Genomic DNA, 24,979 nt, shown 5'->3' with positions numbered 1-24,979 from the left:
TTCTCAAAAAAACGGACAAAAAAAAAAACTATTTTCATTTACCACATGAGCATTTATTTTGTATGTGAGTGTACTGCTTAATGGATTCACCTTAAATTAAAACATCATTTTAAAATGTAGACTTCTCTCATGCACAAACATACATTAATGCATTAATTCTCTAATATAAATAACAGGAACATTGGATTTACTGCAAATCACATTTTGGACAGCTGGTAACTCATGAGCCTGTAAAGGTTGGATTTTCCATGAATTAAGCACTTTGCATAACATTTATTCTCAGCTGTCCATAACGTTTTGCAGGTAAATGTTTATTTCAATCATCCATAAAACTGAATAAGTCAAAATAAGCCCTACAGACTTTGGTTGTGTCTCCAACAGGGTAGACAGGCGCAACATTGCAGGAAAGGATTTTTCCTCTTGTACTTCAGGGCCTTCTTGATGTCAACATTGATTTTTTCCACATATTCCTCAGTCTTACACACATTGGCCTCAATGTTATTGAGCATGGACCCCTGCTCCTCTACCAGCATGGCCATCTGCAGGAAAAGCTCATGCACCTCCTTCAGCCTGGCCTCCAGCTCCACCAGCTCCTTGTGTCTGCCTTTGATCTCACACATCGCCCAGCGGGACGAGCGTGCACCTTGGGTCTGCAGGCTCTGCGACAGCTCAGCCCATCCCTCACCACCTTTGTGCACCATCTCATCGAGCTGCTCATCAGTGATTTCAGACCCCAGGATGGAGGCCTGCCTCTGGATCCTCTCCCGACATATATTCCTCTGCATCTCCTCTGCCTTATTGTAGTCACTCATAGCAGCATGGAAGGCACGGGTCAGCGTGTCGTACTGAACTCGGGCAATGCGGCTAACAGCAGAGTTGGGACCCTCTTTCTCCTCCAGCTGCCTGCTCTGTCTACCCAGAGCCTGAAGGCGGGCATACAGGGCTTCCCCACATTGCTGGATCCCCCTGGCAATGGAGTCAGAGTCCTTTTTGAGTAGGGTGAGGCGCCGTACAGAGGTTCCAAAGCGTTCATTATGGGTGCTTAGACGCTCCACCTGCAAGTGTAGCGAGGAGATCTCCTTGCGTATGGAGTGGGCCTCCCCCAGGATGTCGTCAATAGCTGAGGAGCTCTCAAACACCACTGCCTGTTGAGACAGAGTCACCTTGTCTACGTCATACTCAGAGCCATAAAACTCGGCCTCACTGCCCTCCACCTCCTCCTCCTCCTCACTAATGGCCTGCAGCCTCTCCAGCATGTCCCGCATTCTGCCTGAGAAACCAGAGTGAAACAAGATGTTGCTTAATGTGCTCGTTTATGAATTTACCCACGGAAACTACATCACTCAACCAAAGCTGAAATGTCAGCGCTATGTGTAACAACTGATACAACTGGTCAGTTTATCTGCAGTAGGTTTTCTTTCTGTTGTGAACAATGACAGCAGTCACAGCTCAAAAGCTTGTTGGAATGCATTCATTTTCTCCAGGAACAAGGAAGACGGTATCTTATTGAAAAACAAAAAGACATTTTCTTTGAAAGTGGGGTTATGGCAGAAGATAGTGTTGCACTATATAATTGTCCAAGTACTTCTCAGTACATTCATTTTGTCATCCTCGTGCTCCACAAAAAAGAATGTGGTGCTTGCCTGAATGTCTGCCACTGATTCTTTCACAGAGTCACAGTCTGCACACAGGAAATCCATTTCCTCATACCTAATTTGTAAAAATTCAAATAACTGTTTTAAAAGCTGTTAAATGTCTCCTCAATGGCCGCTGAATCAGTCTAGCATCAGTCTTTCCAAGCTGCTTAGGCAGCATATCACTAATCAACTCCCATCAATTATCCACTTGTCTCCAGCTGCCTCTGCTGCACATTTTTCCAAAGAAAATGAGTGAAATATTATTCAGCTATCAACTCAAAGTGTCTTACCTTTTATGACTGTCTCCCACAAAATCAGAAAGCAGGTAAATCTCCTCAAAGCAGATTTATTTGGTCCAAGGCGCTTGGGAAGCACATCTTTTTCCTCTGATGAAGGAAGTTGTCTGTGTGCTGTGTGTGTTCAGTGTGTGTGACTGCCACCCCTTCCCAGGTGACAGACATGGTCCTTCCCACTGCAACACACATTACTTCCTGGAAGGGAGATGCATTTTTTGTTTTTTGCTCAGACTATTTTCACATCAGAAAACAGGAGACTGGGCCGATTGAGACAACATTCCTCTCAAATATTGCTTCAAGGACAAGTGTTCACGAGACAGCTACCGAAGAAATCTGAGGAATTAGATATAACTACTTGACAGTGCACCACTGGACAATGGGTGCTCCAGGGCTAGACAGTAGCTGGAACATACCAGGGATTACAGTTATTGTGTAGTTCCCACTTACCTAACACGTTCAGCAGTTCACAGTGTGAACTTGAGTTGAGAAAATGTGTTGATGTATTCACCAAATATTAAATATGAGGTTACAAGCCTTGGTGTTATCCTAGATTCAGATCTGAAGTATGACCATTTCTACTTTAAAAAGATGCTGAAACCCAGCTGGATGCCTGTAACATTCAGTTTGATTTTAAGGTCCTCCTCCTTGTTTACAAAGCCCTTAATGAGCAAGTACCAAGAGGTTTCCAGCAACAGCAGAAAGAAAATGAGGGATGCGGCCTTTGTCAGTTACGCCAGCTCACTGAATCATCTCTTCACTCTAACTAGCTATGCCTGATACATGCTAGAAACTTTTGTGCTTTGCCTCACATTCATGCACAGCTGTAATTCTTGTATTTTACTTGATTTAATGCACTTACTATTATTATCAAACGTGTTTCGATTTTCTATCCCTGCTTTTATGTTAATTCCATGACTTTTTATGTGAAGCAGTTTGAGCTGCATTCCTTGTATGAGAGGTGCTTTATCAAATAAAGCTGATTATTATTAAATGTCAACAGGTCTGTATTTTCATGTGTTGGTGTAGATTTCCAGTTCTAACAAGAACAAACCCAAACTCACTGATTTTAATATAACTCTTTATGTCATATACATGATACCACAGAAGAAAGGCAGACAACATAAAAGGTATTATACATATAGTCATAAAACACATTAGCATCCATCACAATACATCAGCTGTGTGATTCCTGCATAACATTGAGACTGACCATAAATCCCATTAAAACTGCTGTCAAATTATTGCACTGGAATGGATCAGGTCAGACACTAGAAAATAATTTTAGGTAAGAGTTGTTTGATTGAAGTTGCTTATCATGCATTTCTCTAGGGTTTATTTCTTCAGGGGGTTTACTGCATCAGGAACCATCATCAAAAAGCTTCTGACAGTCCTCACACTGTGTTATTTGGTAAACCCCTCCCATGTGGAGATTCAGCAGGCTATAAAACATGGAAAACCTTTCAGATAACCTTTGTTTCAGGTCTGCGTCACATCTCTGTCATGGGCAGCTTCATTCTGATTTGAGATACCAGTCTCAAGCTTTCCATACAAACATCAACGGATTACTTAAATACAATTTTAAAATATTTTATCCGAGCATTTTTTTCTTTCTCGATTTAAACATAACATCTTTAAACTATTCTCTGTCGGAACGTGACGTATTTGGCCACCCCTCTACCATCTCTACAGTCATTAATTGTAGCACGGGAAACAGCTGCAAAACATCTTTTTAAAGGGGTTGTTCTTGTCATGACGCTTGGCCCTGCCGAGTTTCACGAGGGCGTCCTGTATGTGTTCATCAGTTTTCTGAACGTTGGTTTGGATTGAGGTCAGCATGGGGCCCTGCTCCTCCACCAGCAGGGCAATGTCCAGGAAAATCTCATGGATGCCATTGATGCGGGTCTCCAGGTCCAGCAACTCTTTGTGACGTTTCTCTATCTGGGACAGAGCCGATCGAGCCGTTTTACCCTCAGTCATGATGTTATCGGTGAACATGTGAAACTGACCCGTCTCGATCATCTCATCCAGGTCCTCTCCTGACACCTCACGTCCCACTATCTCCATTTGCCTCCGGATCTGGGCTTTACAGTTATCCCGATGGCTCATCTCCGCCTCGTTATAGTCAAACATGGCGTCGCGGAAGCCATTGCTGAGGGAAGCGTATTGGGTTCTTGCGATACGTGTGATGGCAGAATTTGAGCCATGTTCTTCTTCTAGCTTGTGGGCTGTGCCATCCATTTCCTGCAGGCGTGCTAGCACAGTCTCAGCCCGAGACTTTATGTCAGCACCAATGGCGTTGGAGTCCCTTTTGATAGTGCTCATGGTGGTGACGCCCTGGAGCATGCGTGAGTTCTGCTCACGTAGCCTTTTAACCTCCAGGCGGATGAGCTGGATCTCTCTGTGGGTTTCCTGTGACTGGGAAAAGACCTCCGCCAGAGCAGGGCTGTTGTCGAACACCACTGCTTCATGGGGCAGCTCCTCCTCTAGGTCCACATTGCTGAAGGAGTCGGAGACAGTGGAGTCCGTGTGCTCCTTTGACTCCACGTAGCTACTGGACAGCTCCTGCAGGTTGCTCAGTCTGTCCCTCATGGTTGGACTGGAGGACAGGTATCGCTCACAGATTGTTCTCCTGTCTGGTTATCTTTCTTCGACTCAGTAAAGATGACTGACCTGAAAGAACCATCAACAACAAAAAGTCTTTACATTAAATCACATGGAATTGAACTTGTTCACCACAGATGGCTCGATAACACAAAAATGTAAAAGGGACACAAGTTTAAACAGACCAGGTGTCTCATTAAAGCTGTTGTGCTTGTTTAAAAGCCTTTTCCTTCTTCCTTCAGCTCTAACCCACCCAGCACTGGCCCAACAGGTTCTCCAAAGAATAGTCAAAGGTGTTGCTCCTCACCAAACTAGTTCTCCTCACTTGTGATCTGTCTGACGTCTTTATCCGGACATTCGTTTTCACTGTAGATCTAAATGGAGCATCAGATTCTGCAAATACTCTTCACCTGATACAGGAATGTCTTGGATCTCGAGTTTGAGCAATAAAACAACGTGTTCAGTGTTAAATAAAGAGGCTCGTGACAACATTAGGAGTCAGTCACTGGACAGACTTCAGCAACTCCTCCATGACGTTGTTGTCCTTCCTTTTCTCCTTTTTTATTTTAAACAATTCCATATAATGTTGACATCTAGAAGTTAGAATATTAAAATTCATGACTACAGGTATTAATATTGACCCCTGGTCATCAGGTTGTAAATTATTCTCTATGATACCTAACACACCTGAAAAACACTCCTCTTTTAAACTGGGAGAGATTCAAACGATCTTTGACTGTTCAGCCTTCATTTTGAATACATTTTTAGAAGAAATCACAGCGTTTATTTCAAAATATCAATGATTTAAAACGAATTGGTTTCATGTATAAAGGCCACGGAAATGCATTTTATAAACCCTACTGAGTAGCTATCACCACATAAATCTCAGCACGTTTTATGATGTGTTGTATTTCACACAGGAAGCAAGATTAACAGAAAGCTTCTTACCTGTTTTGCTCGGATCGCCTCAAACATCAGACTATACCCTTGGACAGGTGGCCGCGGCCGCAGCACCATCCTATGACTCTGAAGTCGGCTGCTCCGGGCTGAGCAGAAACAAAGGGCCCCACATGCGTAATGCAGCTATCTTTAGAGCCAAAACTGGTATTCACCTTTAGTTTTGTTAGGGAGATGGTTGCGCCACGCCATGGGACTGCAATGATGTGACTTGAGGAATGAAGCCGGGTCGGTTTGGCCATTGCAGTGACGCTGCGTCTCAGGCGCGTCAATTGGATGGAACGAGGCGTGAACAGCTGGTGCGAATGAACCAAGTGAGTGCCAATTTGAACTCACGGGGTAGAACAAAGCAGAAGTGTTAGAAAATGTAAAGCGACTGAGACTGGTGCTTTTTTTTTTTTTTTTTTTTTTTTTTTTTTTTTTTTTTTTACGGGGTTTGCTGGAGATTATCGCACAGGGGACACTTGTCAAGCGACAGTCATTGCGCCTTGAACCAGAGACACCATGGACGGCTTTATTCTTTAGTCTTTAGTTTTCATGGCAGTGATACCTGTCAGTCCTGGTGCCGGTAAAGCCAAACCCATGTTAAGGGTGAATTACGGTTTAAGATTCACCTAGCCACGCCTTAATGACTACTCTCGTGTGTGTGTGTGTGTGTGTGTGTGTGTGTGTGTGTGTGTGTTTGTGTGTCAGACAGAAGACATAGAAATGAATAAAATACCAAATAGAAAATTTAAAACTCCATACAAAAGAGTAGTGTTTTTCCACTGTTGCACAGTGGTAAAAAAAAAAAAATATTTAGCAGTATATTGAAGAAAAATATGTATATGCATAGACTTGATACAGGAAGATATAAATGTAAAATCGGAGAAAATTTTAAAGGACCTTTACCCAGATGTTAGCATCAATTAGTATTTTCATCATAAAAAAAAAAAAAATGAAATAAAAAAAAAATCAATTTTCCTTCTTAGGTGTATGAACATTTGTATAACTTACAAACCTTTTTGTAAACCCAGAACAAAGACATAGCTGGGGTTTACTCACTGGCAAAACAGCAGTTGCATAAAATTATGTTGCAAAAACTAGCTTTAAATCAAAACCACAAACAAGAATTTTATTTATTTATTTAATTTTATTTTGTAACATATATATTTGCAGAACTAAAATAAAAATGGCAGCAGTTTGTTAAGTTGGTTAAAGTCAATCTCAGAGCTGATGCAGAGGGACATCTGACACCCATGTGATCCAGTCTACAGTGTGCAGTAGGCTTGTCAGACCTCCAGCCCTCTGCCCTTGGTTGCCTGGTCCACCCCAAATGTGACTGGTTTAATTTAGATTAGTGACCGGACTTGATTATCTTCTCTTTTTTTGTTAACATACTCAAGTATTGTAGCTGCTGCTGTTTCCAGAGAAGTATTTTACAGATATGTGACAGTGATCCGAGATGTATTTAAGTTTGTGTTTTTTTCTCATGCACACGTTATCACATGCAGACATGTGCAAATATGACCGTCTTGGATCCAAAACGTCCGCATGACATGTCCCCGGGTCAACAGGCCGCGATCTTTTCAGCGAGTTCAGAGTCCTAATTGGATGTATGGGTCATATTTGTGTCCCCACGTGGCCTTAACTGGCCTCCTCCCCTGTGTGTCAATAGAGCACGTGAAAGCGCGTGCTCGTAAGCCCCTTCTTTTGAGGATGGTGCATTAACGTATACCTCGGATTTATAACCTCGACACAAATGTTCCACTGTACCCGAATTCGTCACAAAATGTAGACCATTTTTTGTCGTGATCTTTTAATAACGCAAGCAGCTAGAATTAACGTAACCCTTGAACCCGGAAGAAGAATGCGTGATATCTACATTTTCTGCACTCCAAACGTCGTACAGCTTGTGTCATCATCATAAAGCGTCGTTCTTCATGCTTCATTGATTTACCACATTTTGGGGATGTGGCTAGGTTGCCAAATTTCCGACTACATTTGAAGGCAGCGTAGCTCCATCACAACCCCGTCGCCACCTCAACTTTTTCCTCCTCCCACAGGTTGAATCCTCGCTCACCATCGCAAGACAAAGAGAGGAAAAACGTACAAGCCACCATTTAAAAAACCACTAAAAGAAACGACCATGAAGTTGTCTATGATTCGCAGTGCTTGCGGCAGCCTCCGGATACTTCCAGCCCGCCCGGGAAGCAGGGTCAGCGGCTTGTCGCGGAGATGCCCATCGGTTGGTCCCGCCAACGGCCGGTTGCTTATCCGAACAGCAAGCGCTACTACCAGCGGCGGAACCAACCCGAAATTAGTCGTCAACTTTGGGAAACAGTCCCAAAAGCATGATGACTTTGAATGCGACAGTTCTTTGAGGTAAGAAGGAAATATGTTCGTTGACACGGGGCCGTACGTTACTCAATTACTGATGTCTTTGTGTTATTTTGGGTCCAAAGAAAGATTCGGTCGCGTGGTAGCTTAGGTGACTAACGGTGGTCGGTAGTTCTTGACTGACCGGCGTTTTTGCTGATGGCTAGCAGCCAGCTGTGCACGTGTTTCCGATATGATCAGAGGAACTCCAGCCAGCTGATGTAACTTTTCTCCGTCGTTGCCAAACACACGACGCTAAAACGAGCCTGAATTCGTTGGTGGATAAAGCTAAAAACACACACGGGTGAACGGGTCGTGCTGATAAGTTCTACTGTGAGGTTACGTGACCTGTAGCATCACCAACATCTCCCCATGTGTGTGTTTCCTGGATGAATGAGAATCTTCAGACATATGTTTGTATGTTTGCAGAGGCCTTCTTATGCGATTCGTTTTGTGTGTGACATTGATTGCACGTGATGGGATTTCATCTTTAAATCTTTTACGTGGATCGTCACGCGGAATTAAGCGCATCAAGCACTTGGCAATTGATCCGAGATAGCTAGAGGTGGACGTGATGCAGTCAATGTTTACATTTTGGACAACATGTAGGTCAGTGTGTTAACGCTAGACATTAGTTAGCCACGCCCACGGCCGTCACGTGTGCAGTGAGGTGGCCAATGTGCGCAGGTTCACAGTGTGCATACCATTAACTGCAGTAAATATTTCCAAATCATTCTTTTTACAATATATTGATATAGTTAATGTGAATCCTAACCCACAGACGCAGATTAAACAGTATTTCATCCACTTCTCCGTTGGAGATACCTTTTTCAAAATCTTGCAGAACGGGGGTCTGTGGCCTCATGTATACCTTTGACTGGAATTTATTCTAAAACCCTGTTCGTGGATCGAAATGGATGAATGGACATTGCTGATCAGTTTTCTCTCACAGGGAAGTGGTTCAGAGCACCAAGGAGGCGATGGTGGCGCTGCAGAGGAGAAATCCAGCGATCCAACCTCTGTTGGCCATTATACAGGTATTGTAAGCAAAAACAAAAGTATTACGTAGAGTTTGTGTTTACCACAGTAGAATAAAATCCCACGTAAAGGCAAGTAAAAAGGGAGCTTAGCTGGGCAGAGCAGTGACATTCATCCTGCTTTGCATCATTTGCTTTTGACCTAAGGGTTATCTATTCCTGCTGAAGCCATTGAAGAGTCCTGTGTTATCAGGTCTGTGTGTGTTTTTCTCAACGTGGCAATTTTATCTCAAAGGCAGGTGAAGATGACAGCTTGTTGGAGATCAATAAGAAAATGGCAGGAAGGGTAATACTCTCTCTTGCTGTTCCTCTTTATTCATTTTTCCCATTTTGTCTCTTTCACCAATGGACAGTCCTTCAAACAGTTCACCCTCTCCTTGTCCGTATGTCCACAGATTGGCTTAAACATCACTCAGATTTGTCTGGCGAAGGAGTGCTGCGAAGATGAAGTAAGTGAACCTGACACTCATTTTTGGTTATTCTCCCACATTGTTTAGCAAGTCAGTGCATGAAGCACCACTCCCCTGGCTGTTTGTCTGTGCAGCATGTGATCATGCTGGTTGTGTGTACTGTCAAGGTAAGCTGTTATGTCATTAAAACTTACTTAACCATAAGTCATGATATATCCACGGATACAAGACTAATCCTTTATTTCCTAATTGGTTCAGTCGATCCATGGTGGTTTCCAACATTATGTAACTGGGACTGGGAAGCAGCCTCTCAGCTGTAGTTCTCTTTGCTCAGTTTGAAGTTGACTCTTGAGCCATATGGAAAGTAGGAACTCCTGGGAACTGCTCAAGCATTTCAGCTGACAGTGCATGATTTACATCACAATTCCTGGCCTAAAGAACACTCTACTGAACCACTGATCCACTGCTCTACTTTCACACATCTCTCCTCTCTTTATTCTAAATCCCCCTCTCTCTCACCGCCCCTTTCCTTATGGATTACTATCATTTTGTAATCCTCATTCAGAAGCACTGACATGTTAATTCTGACGGTGTGTTTGCTGTTTCACTCTTTCCCTTGTTTTTGAAAATTCTTGAAAGACCCAAGGTACTTTAATTTGTAGGTGTGATGGCAGGGGTTTTCTGTGTATGTACTGACAATACTCATGCCAGCATGTGTGATATTAACAGTTAAACATGTTACATTTCCACTACTATGACTTGGAAATACTGTATATTTTTCTTCTGGGGAAAAATGCTCTCTTTGTGTGTGTGTTTAGATTGTAGAGGAGGTGTTGAAGTTGAATGAAGACCCCAGGGTGCACGGAGTCTACCTCCACCTCCCCGCTGCTTCCCTCACCAGTCGAGTACTGAACGCTCTGAGACCTGAGAAGGATGTAGATGGGTAAAAACCTGCACTAGCTACTCTCATTAAGAAAGACATAAAAACGAAGAGCGAATCTGTGCCAAATAGCACATGCTGTTAGAAGTTCTTTACCTGTGATCATTTTTGATAGGTTGTCTCTCTTGATTGATTTGTATGCCTCTTAAAAATGACTCAACATGTTGTTAAATGTGTCGTCAGTAGACATTTTCATGCAGCAGCCAGCCAGGCATGTGTTGCTCATGTTTCTCTGAGATAAATGCATGTACTCACATGGTATGTCAGAATTGGCACAAATCAGAAAAGGGCTGCACAGAATTAAGGCTGCATAAATGTTGAGCATGTGCCTTCAGTAGAGGAGTGAATGAGAAAATAGGCAAGGCGCCCTTCATAATCTTTGAAAATGCAAAATTAGTTCAATTGAGGACAAATGATTTACACTGATCAAAAATAGCTGAGGTGGTCCCATGAAAACTAGATCTCTGCCCAGTTATATAGTCTTAAAAATTATGTTATATACTGTGTTCAGTTTTACCAGTAACACATAAATGATGTTCGCCTCAGGTGTGTTCATTTTGTAAATTTTATGAACGAACTTGTAAAAAGTGACTGGCGTCCAGGGAGAAGAACAGTTTATTTATTTTGATCTCTATTGAAAATCATTTCCATTTTCGTCTTGTTATAGGATATCCGATTTGAATGTGGGCCGTCTGGTACGAGGAGACCTGAGCAGAGGCTTTGTGCCTCCCTTAGCCAGCGCTGTGCTGGATCTGCTGGAGAAACATGGTGAGTTTTTGGGAATGGAAGTCAGTCTCAGGTTCAGGGATTATTGAATGCTGTACTCATGAACACTATGCTAACACTTTGATACATGCAGCTGTTATGAAGGGACTTTTTTTCCGAGGCCTCACAGGTTGGAAAACACAGGTGTGGCTGAAAAAATGAATGAATTAAGTGAGTTTGATTAGTGTAACTTCGAGTACTTTAGTGCTGTGCACCAAAAAGATTTTGGCACACAACAGAAGAAGCTGACTCGACAGGCTGACTGTTGAACCAGGGACCAATTTGAGTTCAGAGGGTAGGGGTCAAAGTTCAGGTGTACATAAGGTCACAGTTATTCTGAGTGTCCCTCATACAACTAGCAGAGATTCGCTAACATGTGGTGCAGTTTCTCAGTACACGTCTGGAGAGTGAAGACTTTGCGTCCAGTTCCTGTAGTATATGGTGTGTTAAATCACAATAGATTTGAATATTCACTACATATCATCACACCTCATCTGTAATTATGACAATAGTGTTGCACAAAGCTATAAAGACCTACTCTGAGACTCGTGTGGAAAGGTATTTCCATCCGTTTGTCAGCATTTCAATGCAGACCGTGAGGACTCAATGGACTCAACCGTAACTGACTGTTAGGTTGCTCGTGCATATAAGGCACATCATGGTTGAATAAAGTCCTAATGTTCAATTAAAACATTTCTGCAGATGCTCCTTTGGAAGGGAAAACTGCGTTGCTGGTTGGAGGAGAAGGACCCCTTGGTGTGGCCCTGCAGTGCCTGATTGAAAGAAGTGGAATGGTTGCTCTCAAGAGTCATTGGACCTCCAACAGCCTGCAGAAACAGGTGTGTGTGTTTTTATTTCTGGTCTCAACACTTTTGTTACCCCAAATACTTTTTAAGAAAAGTAAGTTTTAATCTCTCCGCCCCAGTAGATGTGTAAGGTGGCTGTAGAAAGTTTATAGTTTGGTCCCTGGTTTGTGTTCGTGGTCAGCTCCATATACTCTCCCATCTGTTGTCATTATTCAGTTGCACCAGTAGTTACAGTATGTGGAGTTTCAGCAGCTGACCACATGGAGTCAGTCTCTGCTTTTTTCAAATACAATGTCGTGAAATATCTTGTACTTGTCCCTTCTTTGTTTTTTACTGATGGCTCACATTTTTCTGTGGGGGATTTTCGGATTAATTTGCTCTAAAGTCATTTGTCATGTACAATAGGTGACACGTATCTTTGACATCGCTTGTCGTTTTTTAATACTTTCCTCTCTTTTGAATCCTTCATATCTAATGTCTCCTTTTCTCATTGTCTAGGTGATGCAGGCTGATGCTGTGGTCCTGTTAGGGTCCGGGAACATAGATGTCCCACCTGCCTGGGTTAGACCAGGAGCTGCTGTCATCCGCTGCGAGCCCACCCTCGACACAGGTATCGTCATAGTCATCACAATCACCCCGCACACGCTTCAGCTTTAGAGGAAAGAAATGACGTTTGATGAGATGATAGCTCACTATAAAGCCTGACAATGCTTGACTTAGCAGTGGTGCATGTTTTCACTCAACATGAGCATTAATTCTATTGTTTTTTGTGGTAGATGAATGTGCCATTGAGATGTCCTCAAAGTCTGGGTTAGGATACCTCACAGCAGCCTACAGAACACAGGTGAGCCTCGTTGTTTCTGTCTCTGCTCTCGAGCCGTTTGCTTACTATTTTCTGCCTTTATTCTTTGCTTTATTCTCTCTGTCTCTCGTTTTTGTGGACTAGAATGTGGTGCGTAGTTGCAGCCGGTGGCTCCAGGAGCAGCAGTACCGACCCTGGCATCTGCGCAGCCTCAAACTGCAGCCCCTGACCCCTGTGCCAAGGTACTTTAGATCCTTTTCTCATTTTTACTGTTCTCTAAGTTGCACCTATGCCACGGTTGTTTTTCTATTCGTCAGTGACATAGAGATCTCCAGAGCTCAGACGCCCAAACCAGTGGACCAGCTGGCTGAGGAGATTGGTTTGCTGCCAGAGGAGCTTGAAGCCTATGGCAGGAGCAAAGCTAAGGTCCGGCTCTCCCTGTTAGACCGCCTCCACACACAGCCTGATGGGAAATATGTACTGGTCGCTGGGTGAGTGTGATATGACATTAATGCACACAGACTCAGTTACATTATGCACACCAAAAAAATCTGACATTCCAAAATGTTTTGTGTTTTCTGCATGGCTAGTATAACTCCCACCCCACTGGGTGAAGGTAAAAGCACGGTGACCATCGGCCTCGTCCAGGCCCTGTCCGCCCACCTTAAGATGAACTCCTTCGCCTGTCTCCGGCAGCCTTCCCAGGGACCCACCTTTGGGGTTAAAGGTCAGCAGTGAATACTTGGTCCTTACACTGATTGTACATGACACATTCTGTCTGAGAAGTATGCTTTCACTTGTCTGTGCTCTTGACCTTTCTCGTGACTACATGTTGATACAGAACAGTAACCCAAAACTCTGTTTTGTTAGACAGCTATCACAATGAATAACAACTCCCCTTACGTTCTTTAAGGAGATGTTGTCACATGAGAAGAGATGTCAAACTGTTTCAAATGGTGGATGTTATTTTGAAATGACTCTCTGAATTTTGTTTTTCTTCTGATCGAATAAATTGAGTGGGATGTGGACACAAACAGAGACGGGCGTCCAAAGCCGGCTGTCAGGAATGTATCAACCAACTGTGTGATAAGCTATGTTTGTCAGCGTGAGGCTAGCGTTTCATGCGCTGCAACATTTTGTGCCGGGGTGGAGTAGTTCACTCAGAGTCCACCACTCAGCATTCCTCCTCTGTGTGTCCCTGTCCTGTTTGTCTGCCTCTGACTGTGCTACCTCTTCTTGGTGCCTAGGGGGAGCTGCAGGAGGGGGATATGCACAGGTCATCCCCATGGAGGAGGTAAGACACACAGACGCTCTCGGTGCTCCCTAGCAGGACGAGCGCAGGCTTCAAAGAGCTAAGACATGCAGAGACTCACGCTAGTTTGCACAAACGTACACACACACAACCCCTGGAGCTGTGGCATAATATTGCCTGTGTCTAAAGACGCTGTCCGTGAAGGCAGGGAGGGAGGGAGGGGTGAGAGGGAAGGACGTTTTGGAGCTCCAGACGCATAACCTTTAATAAGGCAGTCTCCTTTGCTCATATCAAAACACCATCTTATTTCAGCCTCTTCCTTCCACCGCTCTGCCCTCTCACCTCCGAAGAATGTTTTGTTTCCTTGAAGTCGGGGCCTCATGCCAAACGGCGAATGTGTCATAATATTTTAAAGACCTGGGGGACATGAGATTACTTTGTTAGAGGCTCTATTCCCTCACATCTCTTTCTCTTTTTCTCTCTTTGTTCTTCATCTTTTTATGTCTATTGTACCCTTCAGTTCAACCTTCATCTGACTGGTGACATTCACGCCATCACAGCAGCCAATAACCTGGTGGCAGCGGCTATCGATGCCAGGATGCTCCATGAGGCGACTCAATCAGACAAGGTGACCGTGTGCTGATTGTCACTCAGGAATAACTTATTCTTACACCAATGAAAATGTCAGACTGTTTTTAACCTGGATGCTAATATATCGACACTGATGTTGGGGATTTGCTATTTAGATTTATCATTGTCTGTGATTTAACAAAGGAAATGATGCATTATGTTAATTATCCATCATCTATGCTCCATCCATCTATTTAAGGGCATAGATTTTCTTTTTTGTGTGGTGGATTCTATTCAAGAAAACACTGTTATCCTCCAAGGTGCAATGAAATGTACTCTATATGCATACATTTAATGTAATTGTTTTGCCTCATACCTCGCAGGCCCTGTTCAATAGACTGGTCCCTTCCGTGAATGGAGTCCGAAGATTTTCCCCCATCCAAATCGCCAGGCTGCGTGTAAGTTCAAGCACTGCAGTGCCAGAATCACCAGAGTTGTCCTTGCCAAAAATTGTGTTGGTTTTGTCCACTAGAGGACCTCAGTGAGCCTATTTTAAAAATGGCTGCTTCCCTCCACCATGTCCTCATCTCTAAATATTTGTTTGTACCTCCTGAAGCTGCTCTATGTTTATGCATCTGTAAGTACGTTTCATGTCGAGTTGATGAAGAAATAGCTAGTATCAAATCTTAATAGATGAAATACACCTGGATGTTGTGGAGAAGTTTGAACACAAGTCAGCTCAGTGTTTGTCCGTCCTGTTGTGTGGAAGCCTCTGGGATGAGAAGTTAAAAGGACTATAAAACATTTATTGGTCTTAATGGGTAGGGTGGGTGAGAGATAAAGAGTTGTGTACGTTTTTTAAATAGAGCACTTCACAGTGAACCTTTTGAACCTGACAGCGGGTTGATCGCCTCTGAGTCATTTATTTAGTCTTGATTTGGTTTTAATGGCGGCGCTGATACTGTGTCCAGCTGATAAGGACATAGCAAGAACAGTATCACTGCTTTTGTCTAGAATAAAATGTAGAAATAGTCATATTATCATAAAATGTCTCATAAATTGCTGTATCTAGCCGTAGTGCCACAACTGGGACCGAATTGTAGTAAATGTGGAATGGGAGCCAAAAATTGCACCTGAGCATCACTTCTCCAGAAATCCCTACAAATGATGCCTTTAATCGTCTTTCTCTCTTCCATTCCAGCGTCTAGGGATCAATAAAGTGGACCCAGCAGCTCTCACACCCCAGGAAGTCAGCACCTTTGTCCGCCTTGACATTGACCCGTCCAAGATCACCTGGCAGAGAGGTATGCATAGATGGATAGCAGTTCACTCAGTACAGTGTTTCTGGGTGGATGACAAGACCATTTTCTCCATAGCTCAAACTAAACAGGGAAATATTTAGTTGAATTTCTTATATTTAAAGCTTCATCTGTGACTCATCATGTATAAACTACAGCAAATGTTTGAATATATGATTTCCACTCCAGCAAAGTTCTCCTTCGGGCCAAAAGTGATGTGAATACAGTGACGTCAGACTGGTTTGATTTAAGCCCAAAGAGTCACTGCTGTATATTAACAACAACAACAATGGCAGACTCCGATATGATTTTCCGTGTGCCAAGACATCTTCATATCAAGATCTACACAGACTCTACATCACACAAATGTCATTAATACGAAGGAAGACTTGACAAACATCACATGGTCCATTAATTGTTTTATTGGGCCTTTTTTGTAACTAAACAATGTCACATGCGATCTTGAGTCAGGCTGTATTTTTTCCGATTTCCGACTTCTAAAGTTGGCGCTCGCTGCTGGTATCGTCGTCAGTGAAAATTGGCTAAACCAACTCTTTCTGGCCCTTGTGTTCATATTGAATTAGCACATTTAAGATAAAAGCGATGCGGTCAGCAGCCAGAGGAAAACAAATGTGGGCCTGGTCGGAGAGGGACTAGCTACCTCAGTGGTAGATGTGTTGGTTTAAAGCTGTCAGTGAGCACAACCAGCCGGGTGCTGCTATGACTGATGTGGTATTTACTCCTGTGGCTCCAGAGGGCATTCTTCAACGACCGACCCTGGAGATTAAAAACACATTTACCACCAAATGTTGCGAGGTTGCGACTGTGTGTCTGTGTGTTCATGCAACAAACCGTGTTTTTCACTTTCCCTCTCATGACAAAAGCAGGAGGAGGATAATGTTTGACATGGTTTTCTGGCTGATCAAAACAACAGTGTAACCGCAGAACAATCCATTTCCAGCCACATAAACTTTAAACCCTCATAGCATAAGCGCTCTCAGTGTGTCAACACCTACTCACAGTAAGAGATAAGAATCTATCTTTATGTGTGTGCATTTGACTGTATTCGTTCAGCATGTGTGGAAATGGATTTTTATAGTCAGGCTATAAACTCAGGCTTAATTTTTGTGTCTGTCTAAGGTGTCAAATTAAGTTATATTTACTATATTTAAAGTTTATGTGTCTGTTATTGACGCTGTTTTTTTGGGGGGGGTTTTTTGGTGATTTTCTGAGAAACTTAGCAGAAACTAAAACTCTTTTTCTCTTTCAGTTGTTGACACAAATGACCGTTTCTTGAGGAAGATCACGGTTGGACAGGCGAGCACTGAAAAAGGACAGATTAGAGAGGTATGCAGCACTCATGCCTTCACAGCCTTCAATGTGTGGCCTTCTTTTAAAAGAGTTTCACCCTCCGGCTTGGTTTGTGTATTTTCACGATAACTGCTCATTGCAAATATTTTCTCATTCACTCACACAGGGTGACAAACAGTGATGTCACTGCAGGTGCAGTGCAGCGGCTTTGATGGTTAACATGGCTCTGATATTATTATTATTATTATTATTATTATTATTGTTGTGGGATGTATGCATTTTTAGATACCCACACAGTAAAACTAGAGTGTGTAAAGACTTTCCCATACACACACGCAGACACACTCCTTCCAGTCCTTCCTCTGGCCGTGATAAAGTCCTGATGTATTTCACCCATATGTCTGTAGCAACGACAGCTAAATGAAATCCTGTAAATAAACACTTCACCTCAATGGGAAGCGAGCAGGCCTAAGTGAAAGCAAATGTTTAAAGAAGGAGAGAAATGACCCACCCATCCTCCTCTCTCTCTCTCACACACACACACACACACACACACACACACACACACCTGGAACAGCCTCAGAGCTAGTTCAGCATATGCTTACATTTACAGCCATCAGTTCATCCATTCTGTTTCCCTTTCCCTTCCTCTGTCCTCCACCTTCCTCCAGCGCTGGATACACTATAGCCCCTCAGGGTATTATCACTGGGAGTGGGAATAGAGTTGTGTTCCTTGGTGGATTGATGTGGTTTCAGTTATGTTTTTTTTTTTTCAGGTGATGTGAAATAGAGACCAGTTTTGGTTTTCCATACTCGTCCCTGTTGATAGCCCTCATTCATCCATTTCTCTGTCTTTTTTCTCTTAGTTTGACATACATGAAGACAGAAAGTCACATCAAGAATGAGTTTTTTAGTTTAATTTCCTTCCCAAAGTCATCGCTCCAAAACTAGGCCACGTTCATAAGACTTACCCATGTGATGAAGCTGGTGACTGTGGTGTCTGGATAATCTCTTGTCTGCCAGTCACTGTGGAACGTTGCCAGTTTTCTTCCCACGCTGTGGTCTTCAGAGTCCTTCAGGAATGAGGCATTTCATTCACTCTAAAAAACAACCTTTCACAAGCAGTCAAATTTGTTTTGTGTGGAAATATAGATATATTGCTTTGCACCATGGCTGCAAACTTTCGCGTGATTTCATGAATAACAACCACGATTTGAGTGTTCAGACCCACCAGCTGCAGGCCGCTGAACAAATACTTGAGTTTGTTGCCCTTGTGGTTCACATTGTCTACGATCTTCCTTCTCTCACTCTCCAGACTGGGTTCGACATTGCAGTGGCCAGCGAGATCATGGCCATCCTGGCTCTGGCAGACAGCCTGGAGGACATGAAACTCAGACTGGCGCGCATGGTGGTGGGGACCAGCCGCTCTGGACAGCCCGTCACAGCCGAGGACCTGGTGTGTGTTACTGTGTGGTCTTTTGATGCAGCGAGTGTGGGAACTTTAAACCTGACTGTCTCACTATCATCACTACATCTCACAGCTCCAGTGTTCTCCTCAGTTCAGATGAATGGAAAGCAAATACAGAAATGCTGCAAATCCTGTTATTATTATGCTCTATTTGCAGTCGAACTTGCAGCTTAGAAATTTCCAAAATGCCCACTTCCACCTCTTCCCCTCTCCAAAACACCACATCTAATCTAGGTGTGACCTGCGATTATGATGTTAAGCAGAGTTTTCGCACCTCTCGCCGGATCCCTCTGTGGGGTCAGCTGGCTCCGGTTTCCCACAGACGGCTGCGGCCCTGTGTTGTTTCAGAGCCGTAGAGGAGGGTCCCCTATAAAGTTACATTAGTCTTTTTGACTGGTCTGGATGCAAAAACATCACCACACCTCAGAGCCAGCCCCAGTGAGAATATGCTCTGTGACCGTTGAGACTGCTGATGAGGCATGTTTTGGGAAGCAGGCTTTAGTTGCAGTGTTAAAGCATAAAGCGCTTACAAATGGACTGAAGTGCCGTTTATCATCTGTAGTAACGCTCTGATCTTTCTTTGCATCAATATCAGTTGTTTGTATTGGTTCTTGTTTCCAGTCACTGCCCTCATATTTCTTTTCTTCCTCTCCGTCAGGGTGTGAGTGGAGCGCTGGCGGTGTTAATGAAAGATGCCATCAAGCCCACGTTGATGCAGACCCTCGAGGTGAGACACGCACATAACCCCACTTAAATAGTCATTACCCTGCTCAACAGGGCGTCTTCTGGTGAATATCTTGTAGAATAAATAGGTTGGCAGTCCGCAGGGACGTGGAGAGTATGTACGAGACCTACCTTTACCTCTGCCGTCAGAGAAAAGAAAGGAGGAAGAGTGCGCCATTAAGAAAGGATGATAGATTGAACTTTTCCTCCCAGGGCGCTTTATCTTAATAGCAGTTTAGCAGTGTGTGCAGAGGGACAGGTGGAGCTCTCAGACAGGGGGCCAGCCCATCCTGATTCATTCTGTCTGAAGGAAACATTTTAATTCGACGACTGGTGTGACGACTTCTACCATAACTCTGCCTCGCACAACATCTGGCTTTCATTTGGCTTTTGAGACATTACTGAACGTGATCACACAGGCTCATAAGTGGTTCTTCCATGTACACACACACACACACACACACACACACACACACCATCAGTGACCCAAAGCTGTCCCTGTGCAAGAGGAAAAAGTCCAACCCTCAAGGTGATGGATGGAGAACTAGAGAAGAGTTTAGGGTTAATGGACTGAATGAACGTATACATATATAGTCTTGATCTTTGGGCTTTTCTTGTACCGCCGAAACCCACTTAAAAGAAGCACCAGATTTATAGAGGCCGGCCCGTTAACTAACTTATCCACTGAAGGATGAGGATGTTTAAATCATCCATGTAGACTGGGACTGGTATGGTTCACTTCCTGTGCTCATTGTGTCAGTAAGCATGAAATACACAGACTAATAAAAAAATAATTAGTATCAGAAGATGACATTTTTAACGCAGAAATGCCCGAAACATCCTATTTCTGCCTTCTTAAATGTGAATATGTGTAGTTTTTTAAAGTTTTCCGTGTTATTAAACTATAAATGTCTTTTGGTTTTAATTTTACTGAATGTTTTGTGTAAATGTAATTCGAATCCTTTATAAATCCTCCATTATTGGTCACACTGATTTGCCATTTGTGTGTTGAACTGGTGTAAATGGTAATAAATAGTCTTTTTTTTTCTCTTTTGAGATAACTCCTATTTATTTACTGAAGGGTCACAATACAATGAAGGGGATGAGAAATGTACTTACCATTTTCTTGTAAAATACAGAGTACTTTCATTTCTTCAGGCCTTCTTGCTTCACAGGCTCAGTGTATTTTTCTGTTGGATTGATTTAAGTCATTAAAGTTTACAGTGAGCACAACGTTAGCTTCTGCAGACAGCTTTGAGTTTGCGTTGCAGGGCTCCTTTTGGTTTGTTTGTCCTTTGTTGGTTTCGAACAGAAAGCTTGATTACATGGCTCTTGGGTGGGGAAAATAAACACAGGCTGAGTGCAGAGGGGGTGGAGTGTCGCATGCAGCAGAGATTTGGTTGCTTGCTGTTTTTTTGGAGGAAGCATTGCGGTCCTGTTGTGTGAAACCGTTTCCTGTGTGGGTTTCCTGTGATTCTGGTCAGGGAACGGGTATCGGGACGGACTGGGCCTCAGAGCTCCATGAGAATTTTCCGTCGGGCTTGACCGCCCGTGCCCTTTGTGCCCTCTTCGTTTGTGATTGTGTGTTTTGAACACACGCATGAGAACAGAGCTGGCACATGGAAGCTAGTGTGTGTGTGTGTTAGAGCATGCATTTCTGTGCTGCTTCACATGGGGCAGGATTTGGAGGAGACGTCACGCGGAGGAAAAGGGACAGTTTTTGAACCCACTCGCTGTGTACGTGTCTGTGAAGCAGACCTCAGTCATTCTGGGCCTTTTTCAAACATCCTGTGTACGTGGAGGTCCACTGAACCCACTGCGTGCATCTTTCCCAGCGAGAGGCAGACAATAGCACGGACAGTCAGACAGACCTGTGACGAGCGGCTCGCAGGTTTCGACTCCTCTGAACATCTAGCCATTTTATGAGCGTAGCACAGGTCTGCAGCTGGTGTGGTGGACAGTGCAAGAGATGCACGAGAAGAGGAAACAGGGACATGATCTCCCACCTTCCTGTGTTTGTTCGTTTTCCCCAGTCTTCATAATCCTCGTGTTCACCAGTTGAAAAGGTGACACGCTCAACTCGACTTCCAATTTATTTCCACTTTCGTCACCCCGTGGCTGTTTTCATGTCCTGAATTGCTCCCCTCATGTACCCATGTGGAAAGACCGTCAAGTGTGAACTGGGTCAAGTTAAAGTTCAGGAGTCGCAAACACACATGGAAATCCACGTAATGTATGACGCTTGTTGACTTTCCATTCAAATTAAGAAATGGACATGTTATTGGATGGATAACTGTACAATAAGGATGTTTTTTGCCATTATATTGTGCCCCCGGTCTCTCCTTTTCCTTTTAACCGACTCTCTTTTTCATGTGTCCCCTCTTTCTCTTCATGCCGTTAGATGTTCTGCTGTAATCTGCACCACAAGTTTACACAGACAAATAGACAAGTGGCAGCATTTGTCAGAGTGTTGCTGAATGGCTGATTTACTCCTCTGAGGGGAGGCTGTTTATGCAGGCAGAGGGAGAAGTATGCAAACAAAAGCTTAGAAAATCATGCAAGGCCTTCCCATCCTTCCTTTTTCCTCCCTCTCAAGGAATTCACATGCAGTGTAACAATAGGTCAGCTGGCTTTCCCCAGTTTTCTCCTTCACCGGTTTTTTCAGTGATTTCCTTTTTTTCAAGTTTGTTATGAGTGCAGCGGAAGGATTGTGATCTTGAGGAGTAGACCTCTGCTTGCAGCTGTTCTCTTTGATGCCCTGACTTGTCTGAGGTGGATGCACACAGCCACGAATCTTTGAATAATTCAGAGCAAATGTTTGTTTAATTTATTTCAAGATTAAAATCATCAATCCATCTATAACAGTCTTCTGAACTCAGGTTACGAGCTAGGTTGAGGTCTGCGTACTCCTGATAGTAGTAAGGTTAGTAACTGAAAGTGATCGCACTGCCCTGAGTGTCTACCAGACACAGAAACTTGCACTTTAAGTGCTCTTTAGTTTGTGTGTGCGTCCAGCCTTTACAGAGTCATCCAAATCAGCAGGGGAAGGAAGCCTGGCCCACAGTCAGCCTGGCATGCCAGTCGAGTACCTCTTAACTCGCGCCTGCTGTTTAGACAAACACAGTGCCAGCCAAAGTGCGTCCACACTTCAGTGTTTATCCTGGATGTTTCTGAGACATGTTGAATGTAGTAGGAAAAAGCTTGTGAGTCCTTATTGAAACTTGGTCGGGTGAGTTTCTGTTGGGTTTACGCTGTTTTCTCAACCCCTCCTGCATGTTTGTGTGCCCCTCTAATTGTTGCAGGGTACGCCAGTGTTTGTCCATGCTGGGCCCTTTGCCAACATCGCCCATGGCAACTCCTCTGTGCTGGCAGACAAGCTGGCTTTGAAGTTGGTCGGACGGGATGGCTTTGTGGGTAAGAGCACACAGTCCGCACGTACAGATCACACACACACACACGACCTTAGACAGATGCACAACCACTAAACCTTTGGGGATGACAGACACCAAGATGTCAGCTGTGGAGTCTGGGAGGCCCAGATGTAGAGGATTTTGAAGCGTAAGCTTCCTTAGCAGGGCAGATGAAACTATAATTTACTATTTACTCCAGTGGTGAACTTCAGCTTGCTCCTCTACTGTTGCAACCTTTGGCCTACATTCATCTCAGCTCTGGTTCTGGCTCTGTTCTACCTGCCTTTGGCTGACTGGTGTGTTGTTCTGGTGTCTTGCTGCTGCGTAACTTTCTAGGAAACCAGTGGAAAGATTGCGTAAAAAAAATACAAGAGGGAGGAAGGAAGCTGATTGATAATCTTAAGAGCCCCTGGAATGCTTTAGAGTAAACCACACTAATCCCTTCAACGTCAAAGCATGAGTATTTCCATTTTTATCTGTCTATCTATCCCGCTGCTTTCTTTCTGTCTTCATTTACCTTGGCTGCAGAAATATGTTTGGAATGTACGTAACGTGCGTGTTGTTGAGTTTTGGGGGGATTGTCAGGTGAATTTAATGCACATGCAAATCTCATCAAGGCTTGAATTCAGGTATGTGTATGCGAGACAGAGTGCAATAACGGGTAAGAGGAGAACGGCGACTCGTTGGGCATAAACAACATTTACACATGCTGTCACCTGTGAGCTGGGCAAATGTGTTGGCAGCGTGAGCAGAGTTGGATTTCACAACACTGGAGCAGAGAAGCAGGGGAGGCTTGTATTCTAGTTTTATAGCTCCAGCTCTCCACCCCGCTTGTTTTCCATCTGTCCGCCTCGTTCCCTCCCTTCCCCGTCTGTGTGTTTGTTACCTGACTCTCAGGTATGCCAGGAATTCAATCTCCCTCCTCTTCCTCCCTCGGCAGCTGGGATGCACCCCCTCTCCCTCCCTCTCTGGCTCTTTTTGATACCATAAACTTTGTTTTCTTTTAACTAGCACTGCTGAAAAGAATAACAACTTAACAGCAAAGTCAAGAAATTCATATTTCTGCACGCACAGTCTGGAACTCTCTTGTTTATTACAGTTAGTTTTGGTCATCATTTATATCAAAGTAATCACCAACATCTTGAAACATCCCAGTGAAGTCTGCCAGCACAAGAAATGAGCTGTCAGACAATCAGATCGGTTGTAAATAAGCCAATAATTTAGCTGGACGATTTAAATCTCTTTAATTGGAGATAAAATGGAAAGCACACTCAATGTCTGTAATAATCCCTCCTTGTGCTGGAAAGCTTGGATAACTACGGCAAGTCCATTAGATCCAAGTTGAAAAAGGTTAGAAAACTGAGATGCTAATGTCAATATATGTGTGAATTCATATACCCCAATATCACAAATGACAAATTTACCTTAAGGGCCTTTACAGCCTGTACAGCATATGACACTGTGTATCCTTAGAGCCTCGATTCAGATAAAAAAGGATGGACATAAATGTCATAGATGTCATGTGTAGTGGCCAAAATATCAGAATTGCATTATGATGCACTTGATGAGTGTAATCAGTCTTTTAGAGCCGCAGCGATCAGTCGATTCGTTGTCAGCTACTTAATCAATCTGCAACTATTTTGACAATCAATTAATCGGTTTTAGTAATTTTTTAAGTAAATAAAGTCACAATTCTCTGATTCCAGCTTCTTATGTAAATGTGAATATGGTCTGGCTCTTTATTCCAGTGGACGATCACATCATGGTGGGCTTTGGGAAGACTGACATTTTTCACCCTTTTCTGACATTTTACAGACCAAACGATGACAATGATTAACAGATTAATCAACAGTGTAATAACTGTTAGTTGCAGCCCTGCAGTCTTTGAACCTGATGTAGCCACACCATCGTGTCTTTAAGTAATATGCGGTTCAGTCTGATTATGTCTGAAAGATGCTATCATGTGGCAAAGGAAGCACATGAACTCTTAGTGAACTCAGTGAAGGTTGTCGGGGGGGTGTATGAATATATATACTCATGGCCATGCTTCATCATGCTCGGCATTATTGTGGGTTTTTCAAGTCACTTTGGAATCTGGACTTAAAATGGAGAAATGCAACTATTGAGGGGGCTGCAGGGGGATGAATTCCACATGCCAGATGTGAGGGATTCCTGTATCATTAACAGTCTGGAGTAGTGAATGCAGATAACCCCCCCGGTTCTGACTTACTGTAAGATTTCCCACACTGCAAAGCCTCCCCAAAGCTAAAGCAACAAATCATTTGGGCTTTTAGAGAAGTGGCGATAACATTCAGCATGTAGAGCTAGTCTACACCCT

The 24,979-nt window shown here is 43.5% G+C and overlaps 3 protein-coding genes across 3 annotated transcripts in view; 1 reads left to right on the top strand and 2 right to left on the bottom strand.

The window, feature by feature from the left end:
* Positions 1-232: 232 nt before the first annotated feature.
* On the bottom strand, positions 233-2,013 carry LOC143336546 (syntaxin-11-like). Its single transcript, XM_076756770.1, has 2 exons — positions 1,928-2,013; positions 233-1,270 (listed from the first exon to the last, which is right to left on the bottom strand). The coding sequence occupies exon 2, from the start codon at positions 1,263-1,265 to the stop codon at positions 354-356; it is 912 nt and encodes a 303-aa protein (XP_076612885.1). The 5' UTR covers positions 1,266-1,270; positions 1,928-2,013; the 3' UTR covers positions 233-353.
* A 1,298-nt stretch (positions 2,014-3,311) lies between these two features.
* On the bottom strand, positions 3,312-5,604 carry stx11b.1 (syntaxin 11b, tandem duplicate 1). The gene is made up of 2 exons (XM_076756674.1): positions 5,483-5,604; positions 3,312-4,603 (listed from the first exon to the last, which is right to left on the bottom strand). The coding sequence occupies exon 2, from the start codon at positions 4,520-4,522 to the stop codon at positions 3,626-3,628; it is 897 nt and encodes a 298-aa protein (XP_076612789.1). The 5' UTR covers positions 4,523-4,603; positions 5,483-5,604; the 3' UTR covers positions 3,312-3,625.
* Positions 5,605-7,510: 1,906 nt separating this feature from the next.
* mthfd1l (methylenetetrahydrofolate dehydrogenase (NADP+ dependent) 1 like) overlaps positions 7,511-24,979 on the top strand; it is a 31,492-nt gene continuing 14,023 nt past the window's right edge. Inside the window, exons 1-20 of the mRNA XM_076756259.1 lie at positions 7,511-7,855; positions 8,802-8,886; positions 9,122-9,172; positions 9,282-9,335; positions 10,115-10,239; positions 10,904-11,004; positions 11,704-11,840; positions 12,306-12,417; positions 12,584-12,651; positions 12,754-12,851; positions 12,927-13,100; positions 13,200-13,336; positions 13,857-13,903; positions 14,382-14,489; positions 14,815-14,889; positions 15,633-15,735; positions 17,000-17,076; positions 18,356-18,496; positions 19,167-19,235; positions 22,534-22,645. Coding sequence (XP_076612374.1) covers positions 7,620-7,855; positions 8,802-8,886; positions 9,122-9,172; positions 9,282-9,335; positions 10,115-10,239; positions 10,904-11,004; positions 11,704-11,840; positions 12,306-12,417; positions 12,584-12,651; positions 12,754-12,851; positions 12,927-13,100; positions 13,200-13,336; positions 13,857-13,903; positions 14,382-14,489; positions 14,815-14,889; positions 15,633-15,735; positions 17,000-17,076; positions 18,356-18,496; positions 19,167-19,235; positions 22,534-22,645 — 2,110 coding nt within the window. The 5' untranslated portion in view covers positions 7,511-7,619. The remainder of the gene's footprint in view (positions 7,856-8,801; positions 8,887-9,121; positions 9,173-9,281; positions 9,336-10,114; positions 10,240-10,903; positions 11,005-11,703; positions 11,841-12,305; positions 12,418-12,583; positions 12,652-12,753; positions 12,852-12,926; positions 13,101-13,199; positions 13,337-13,856; positions 13,904-14,381; positions 14,490-14,814; positions 14,890-15,632; positions 15,736-16,999; positions 17,077-18,355; positions 18,497-19,166; positions 19,236-22,533; positions 22,646-24,979) is intronic.

Source organism: Chaetodon auriga, chromosome 18 (assembly GCF_051107435.1).
Source record: "Chaetodon auriga isolate fChaAug3 chromosome 18, fChaAug3.hap1, whole genome shotgun sequence".
In the NCBI taxonomy this organism is placed as follows: domain Eukaryota; kingdom Metazoa; phylum Chordata; class Actinopteri; order Chaetodontiformes; family Chaetodontidae; genus Chaetodon; species Chaetodon auriga.
Note: the sequence above shows the minus strand (reverse complement) of the source record. Positions and strands in the feature narration are given on the sequence as shown.

What these genes read in the sequence shown, in the direction of transcription:
- LOC143336546 (XM_076756770.1), bottom strand. Translation starts at nt 1,265, where the DNA reads ATGCGGGACATGCTGGAGAGGCTGCAGGCCATTAGTGAGGAGGAGGAG.
- stx11b.1 (XM_076756674.1), bottom strand. Translation starts at nt 4,522, where the DNA reads ATGAGGGACAGACTGAGCAACCTGCAGGAGCTGTCCAGTAGCTACGTG.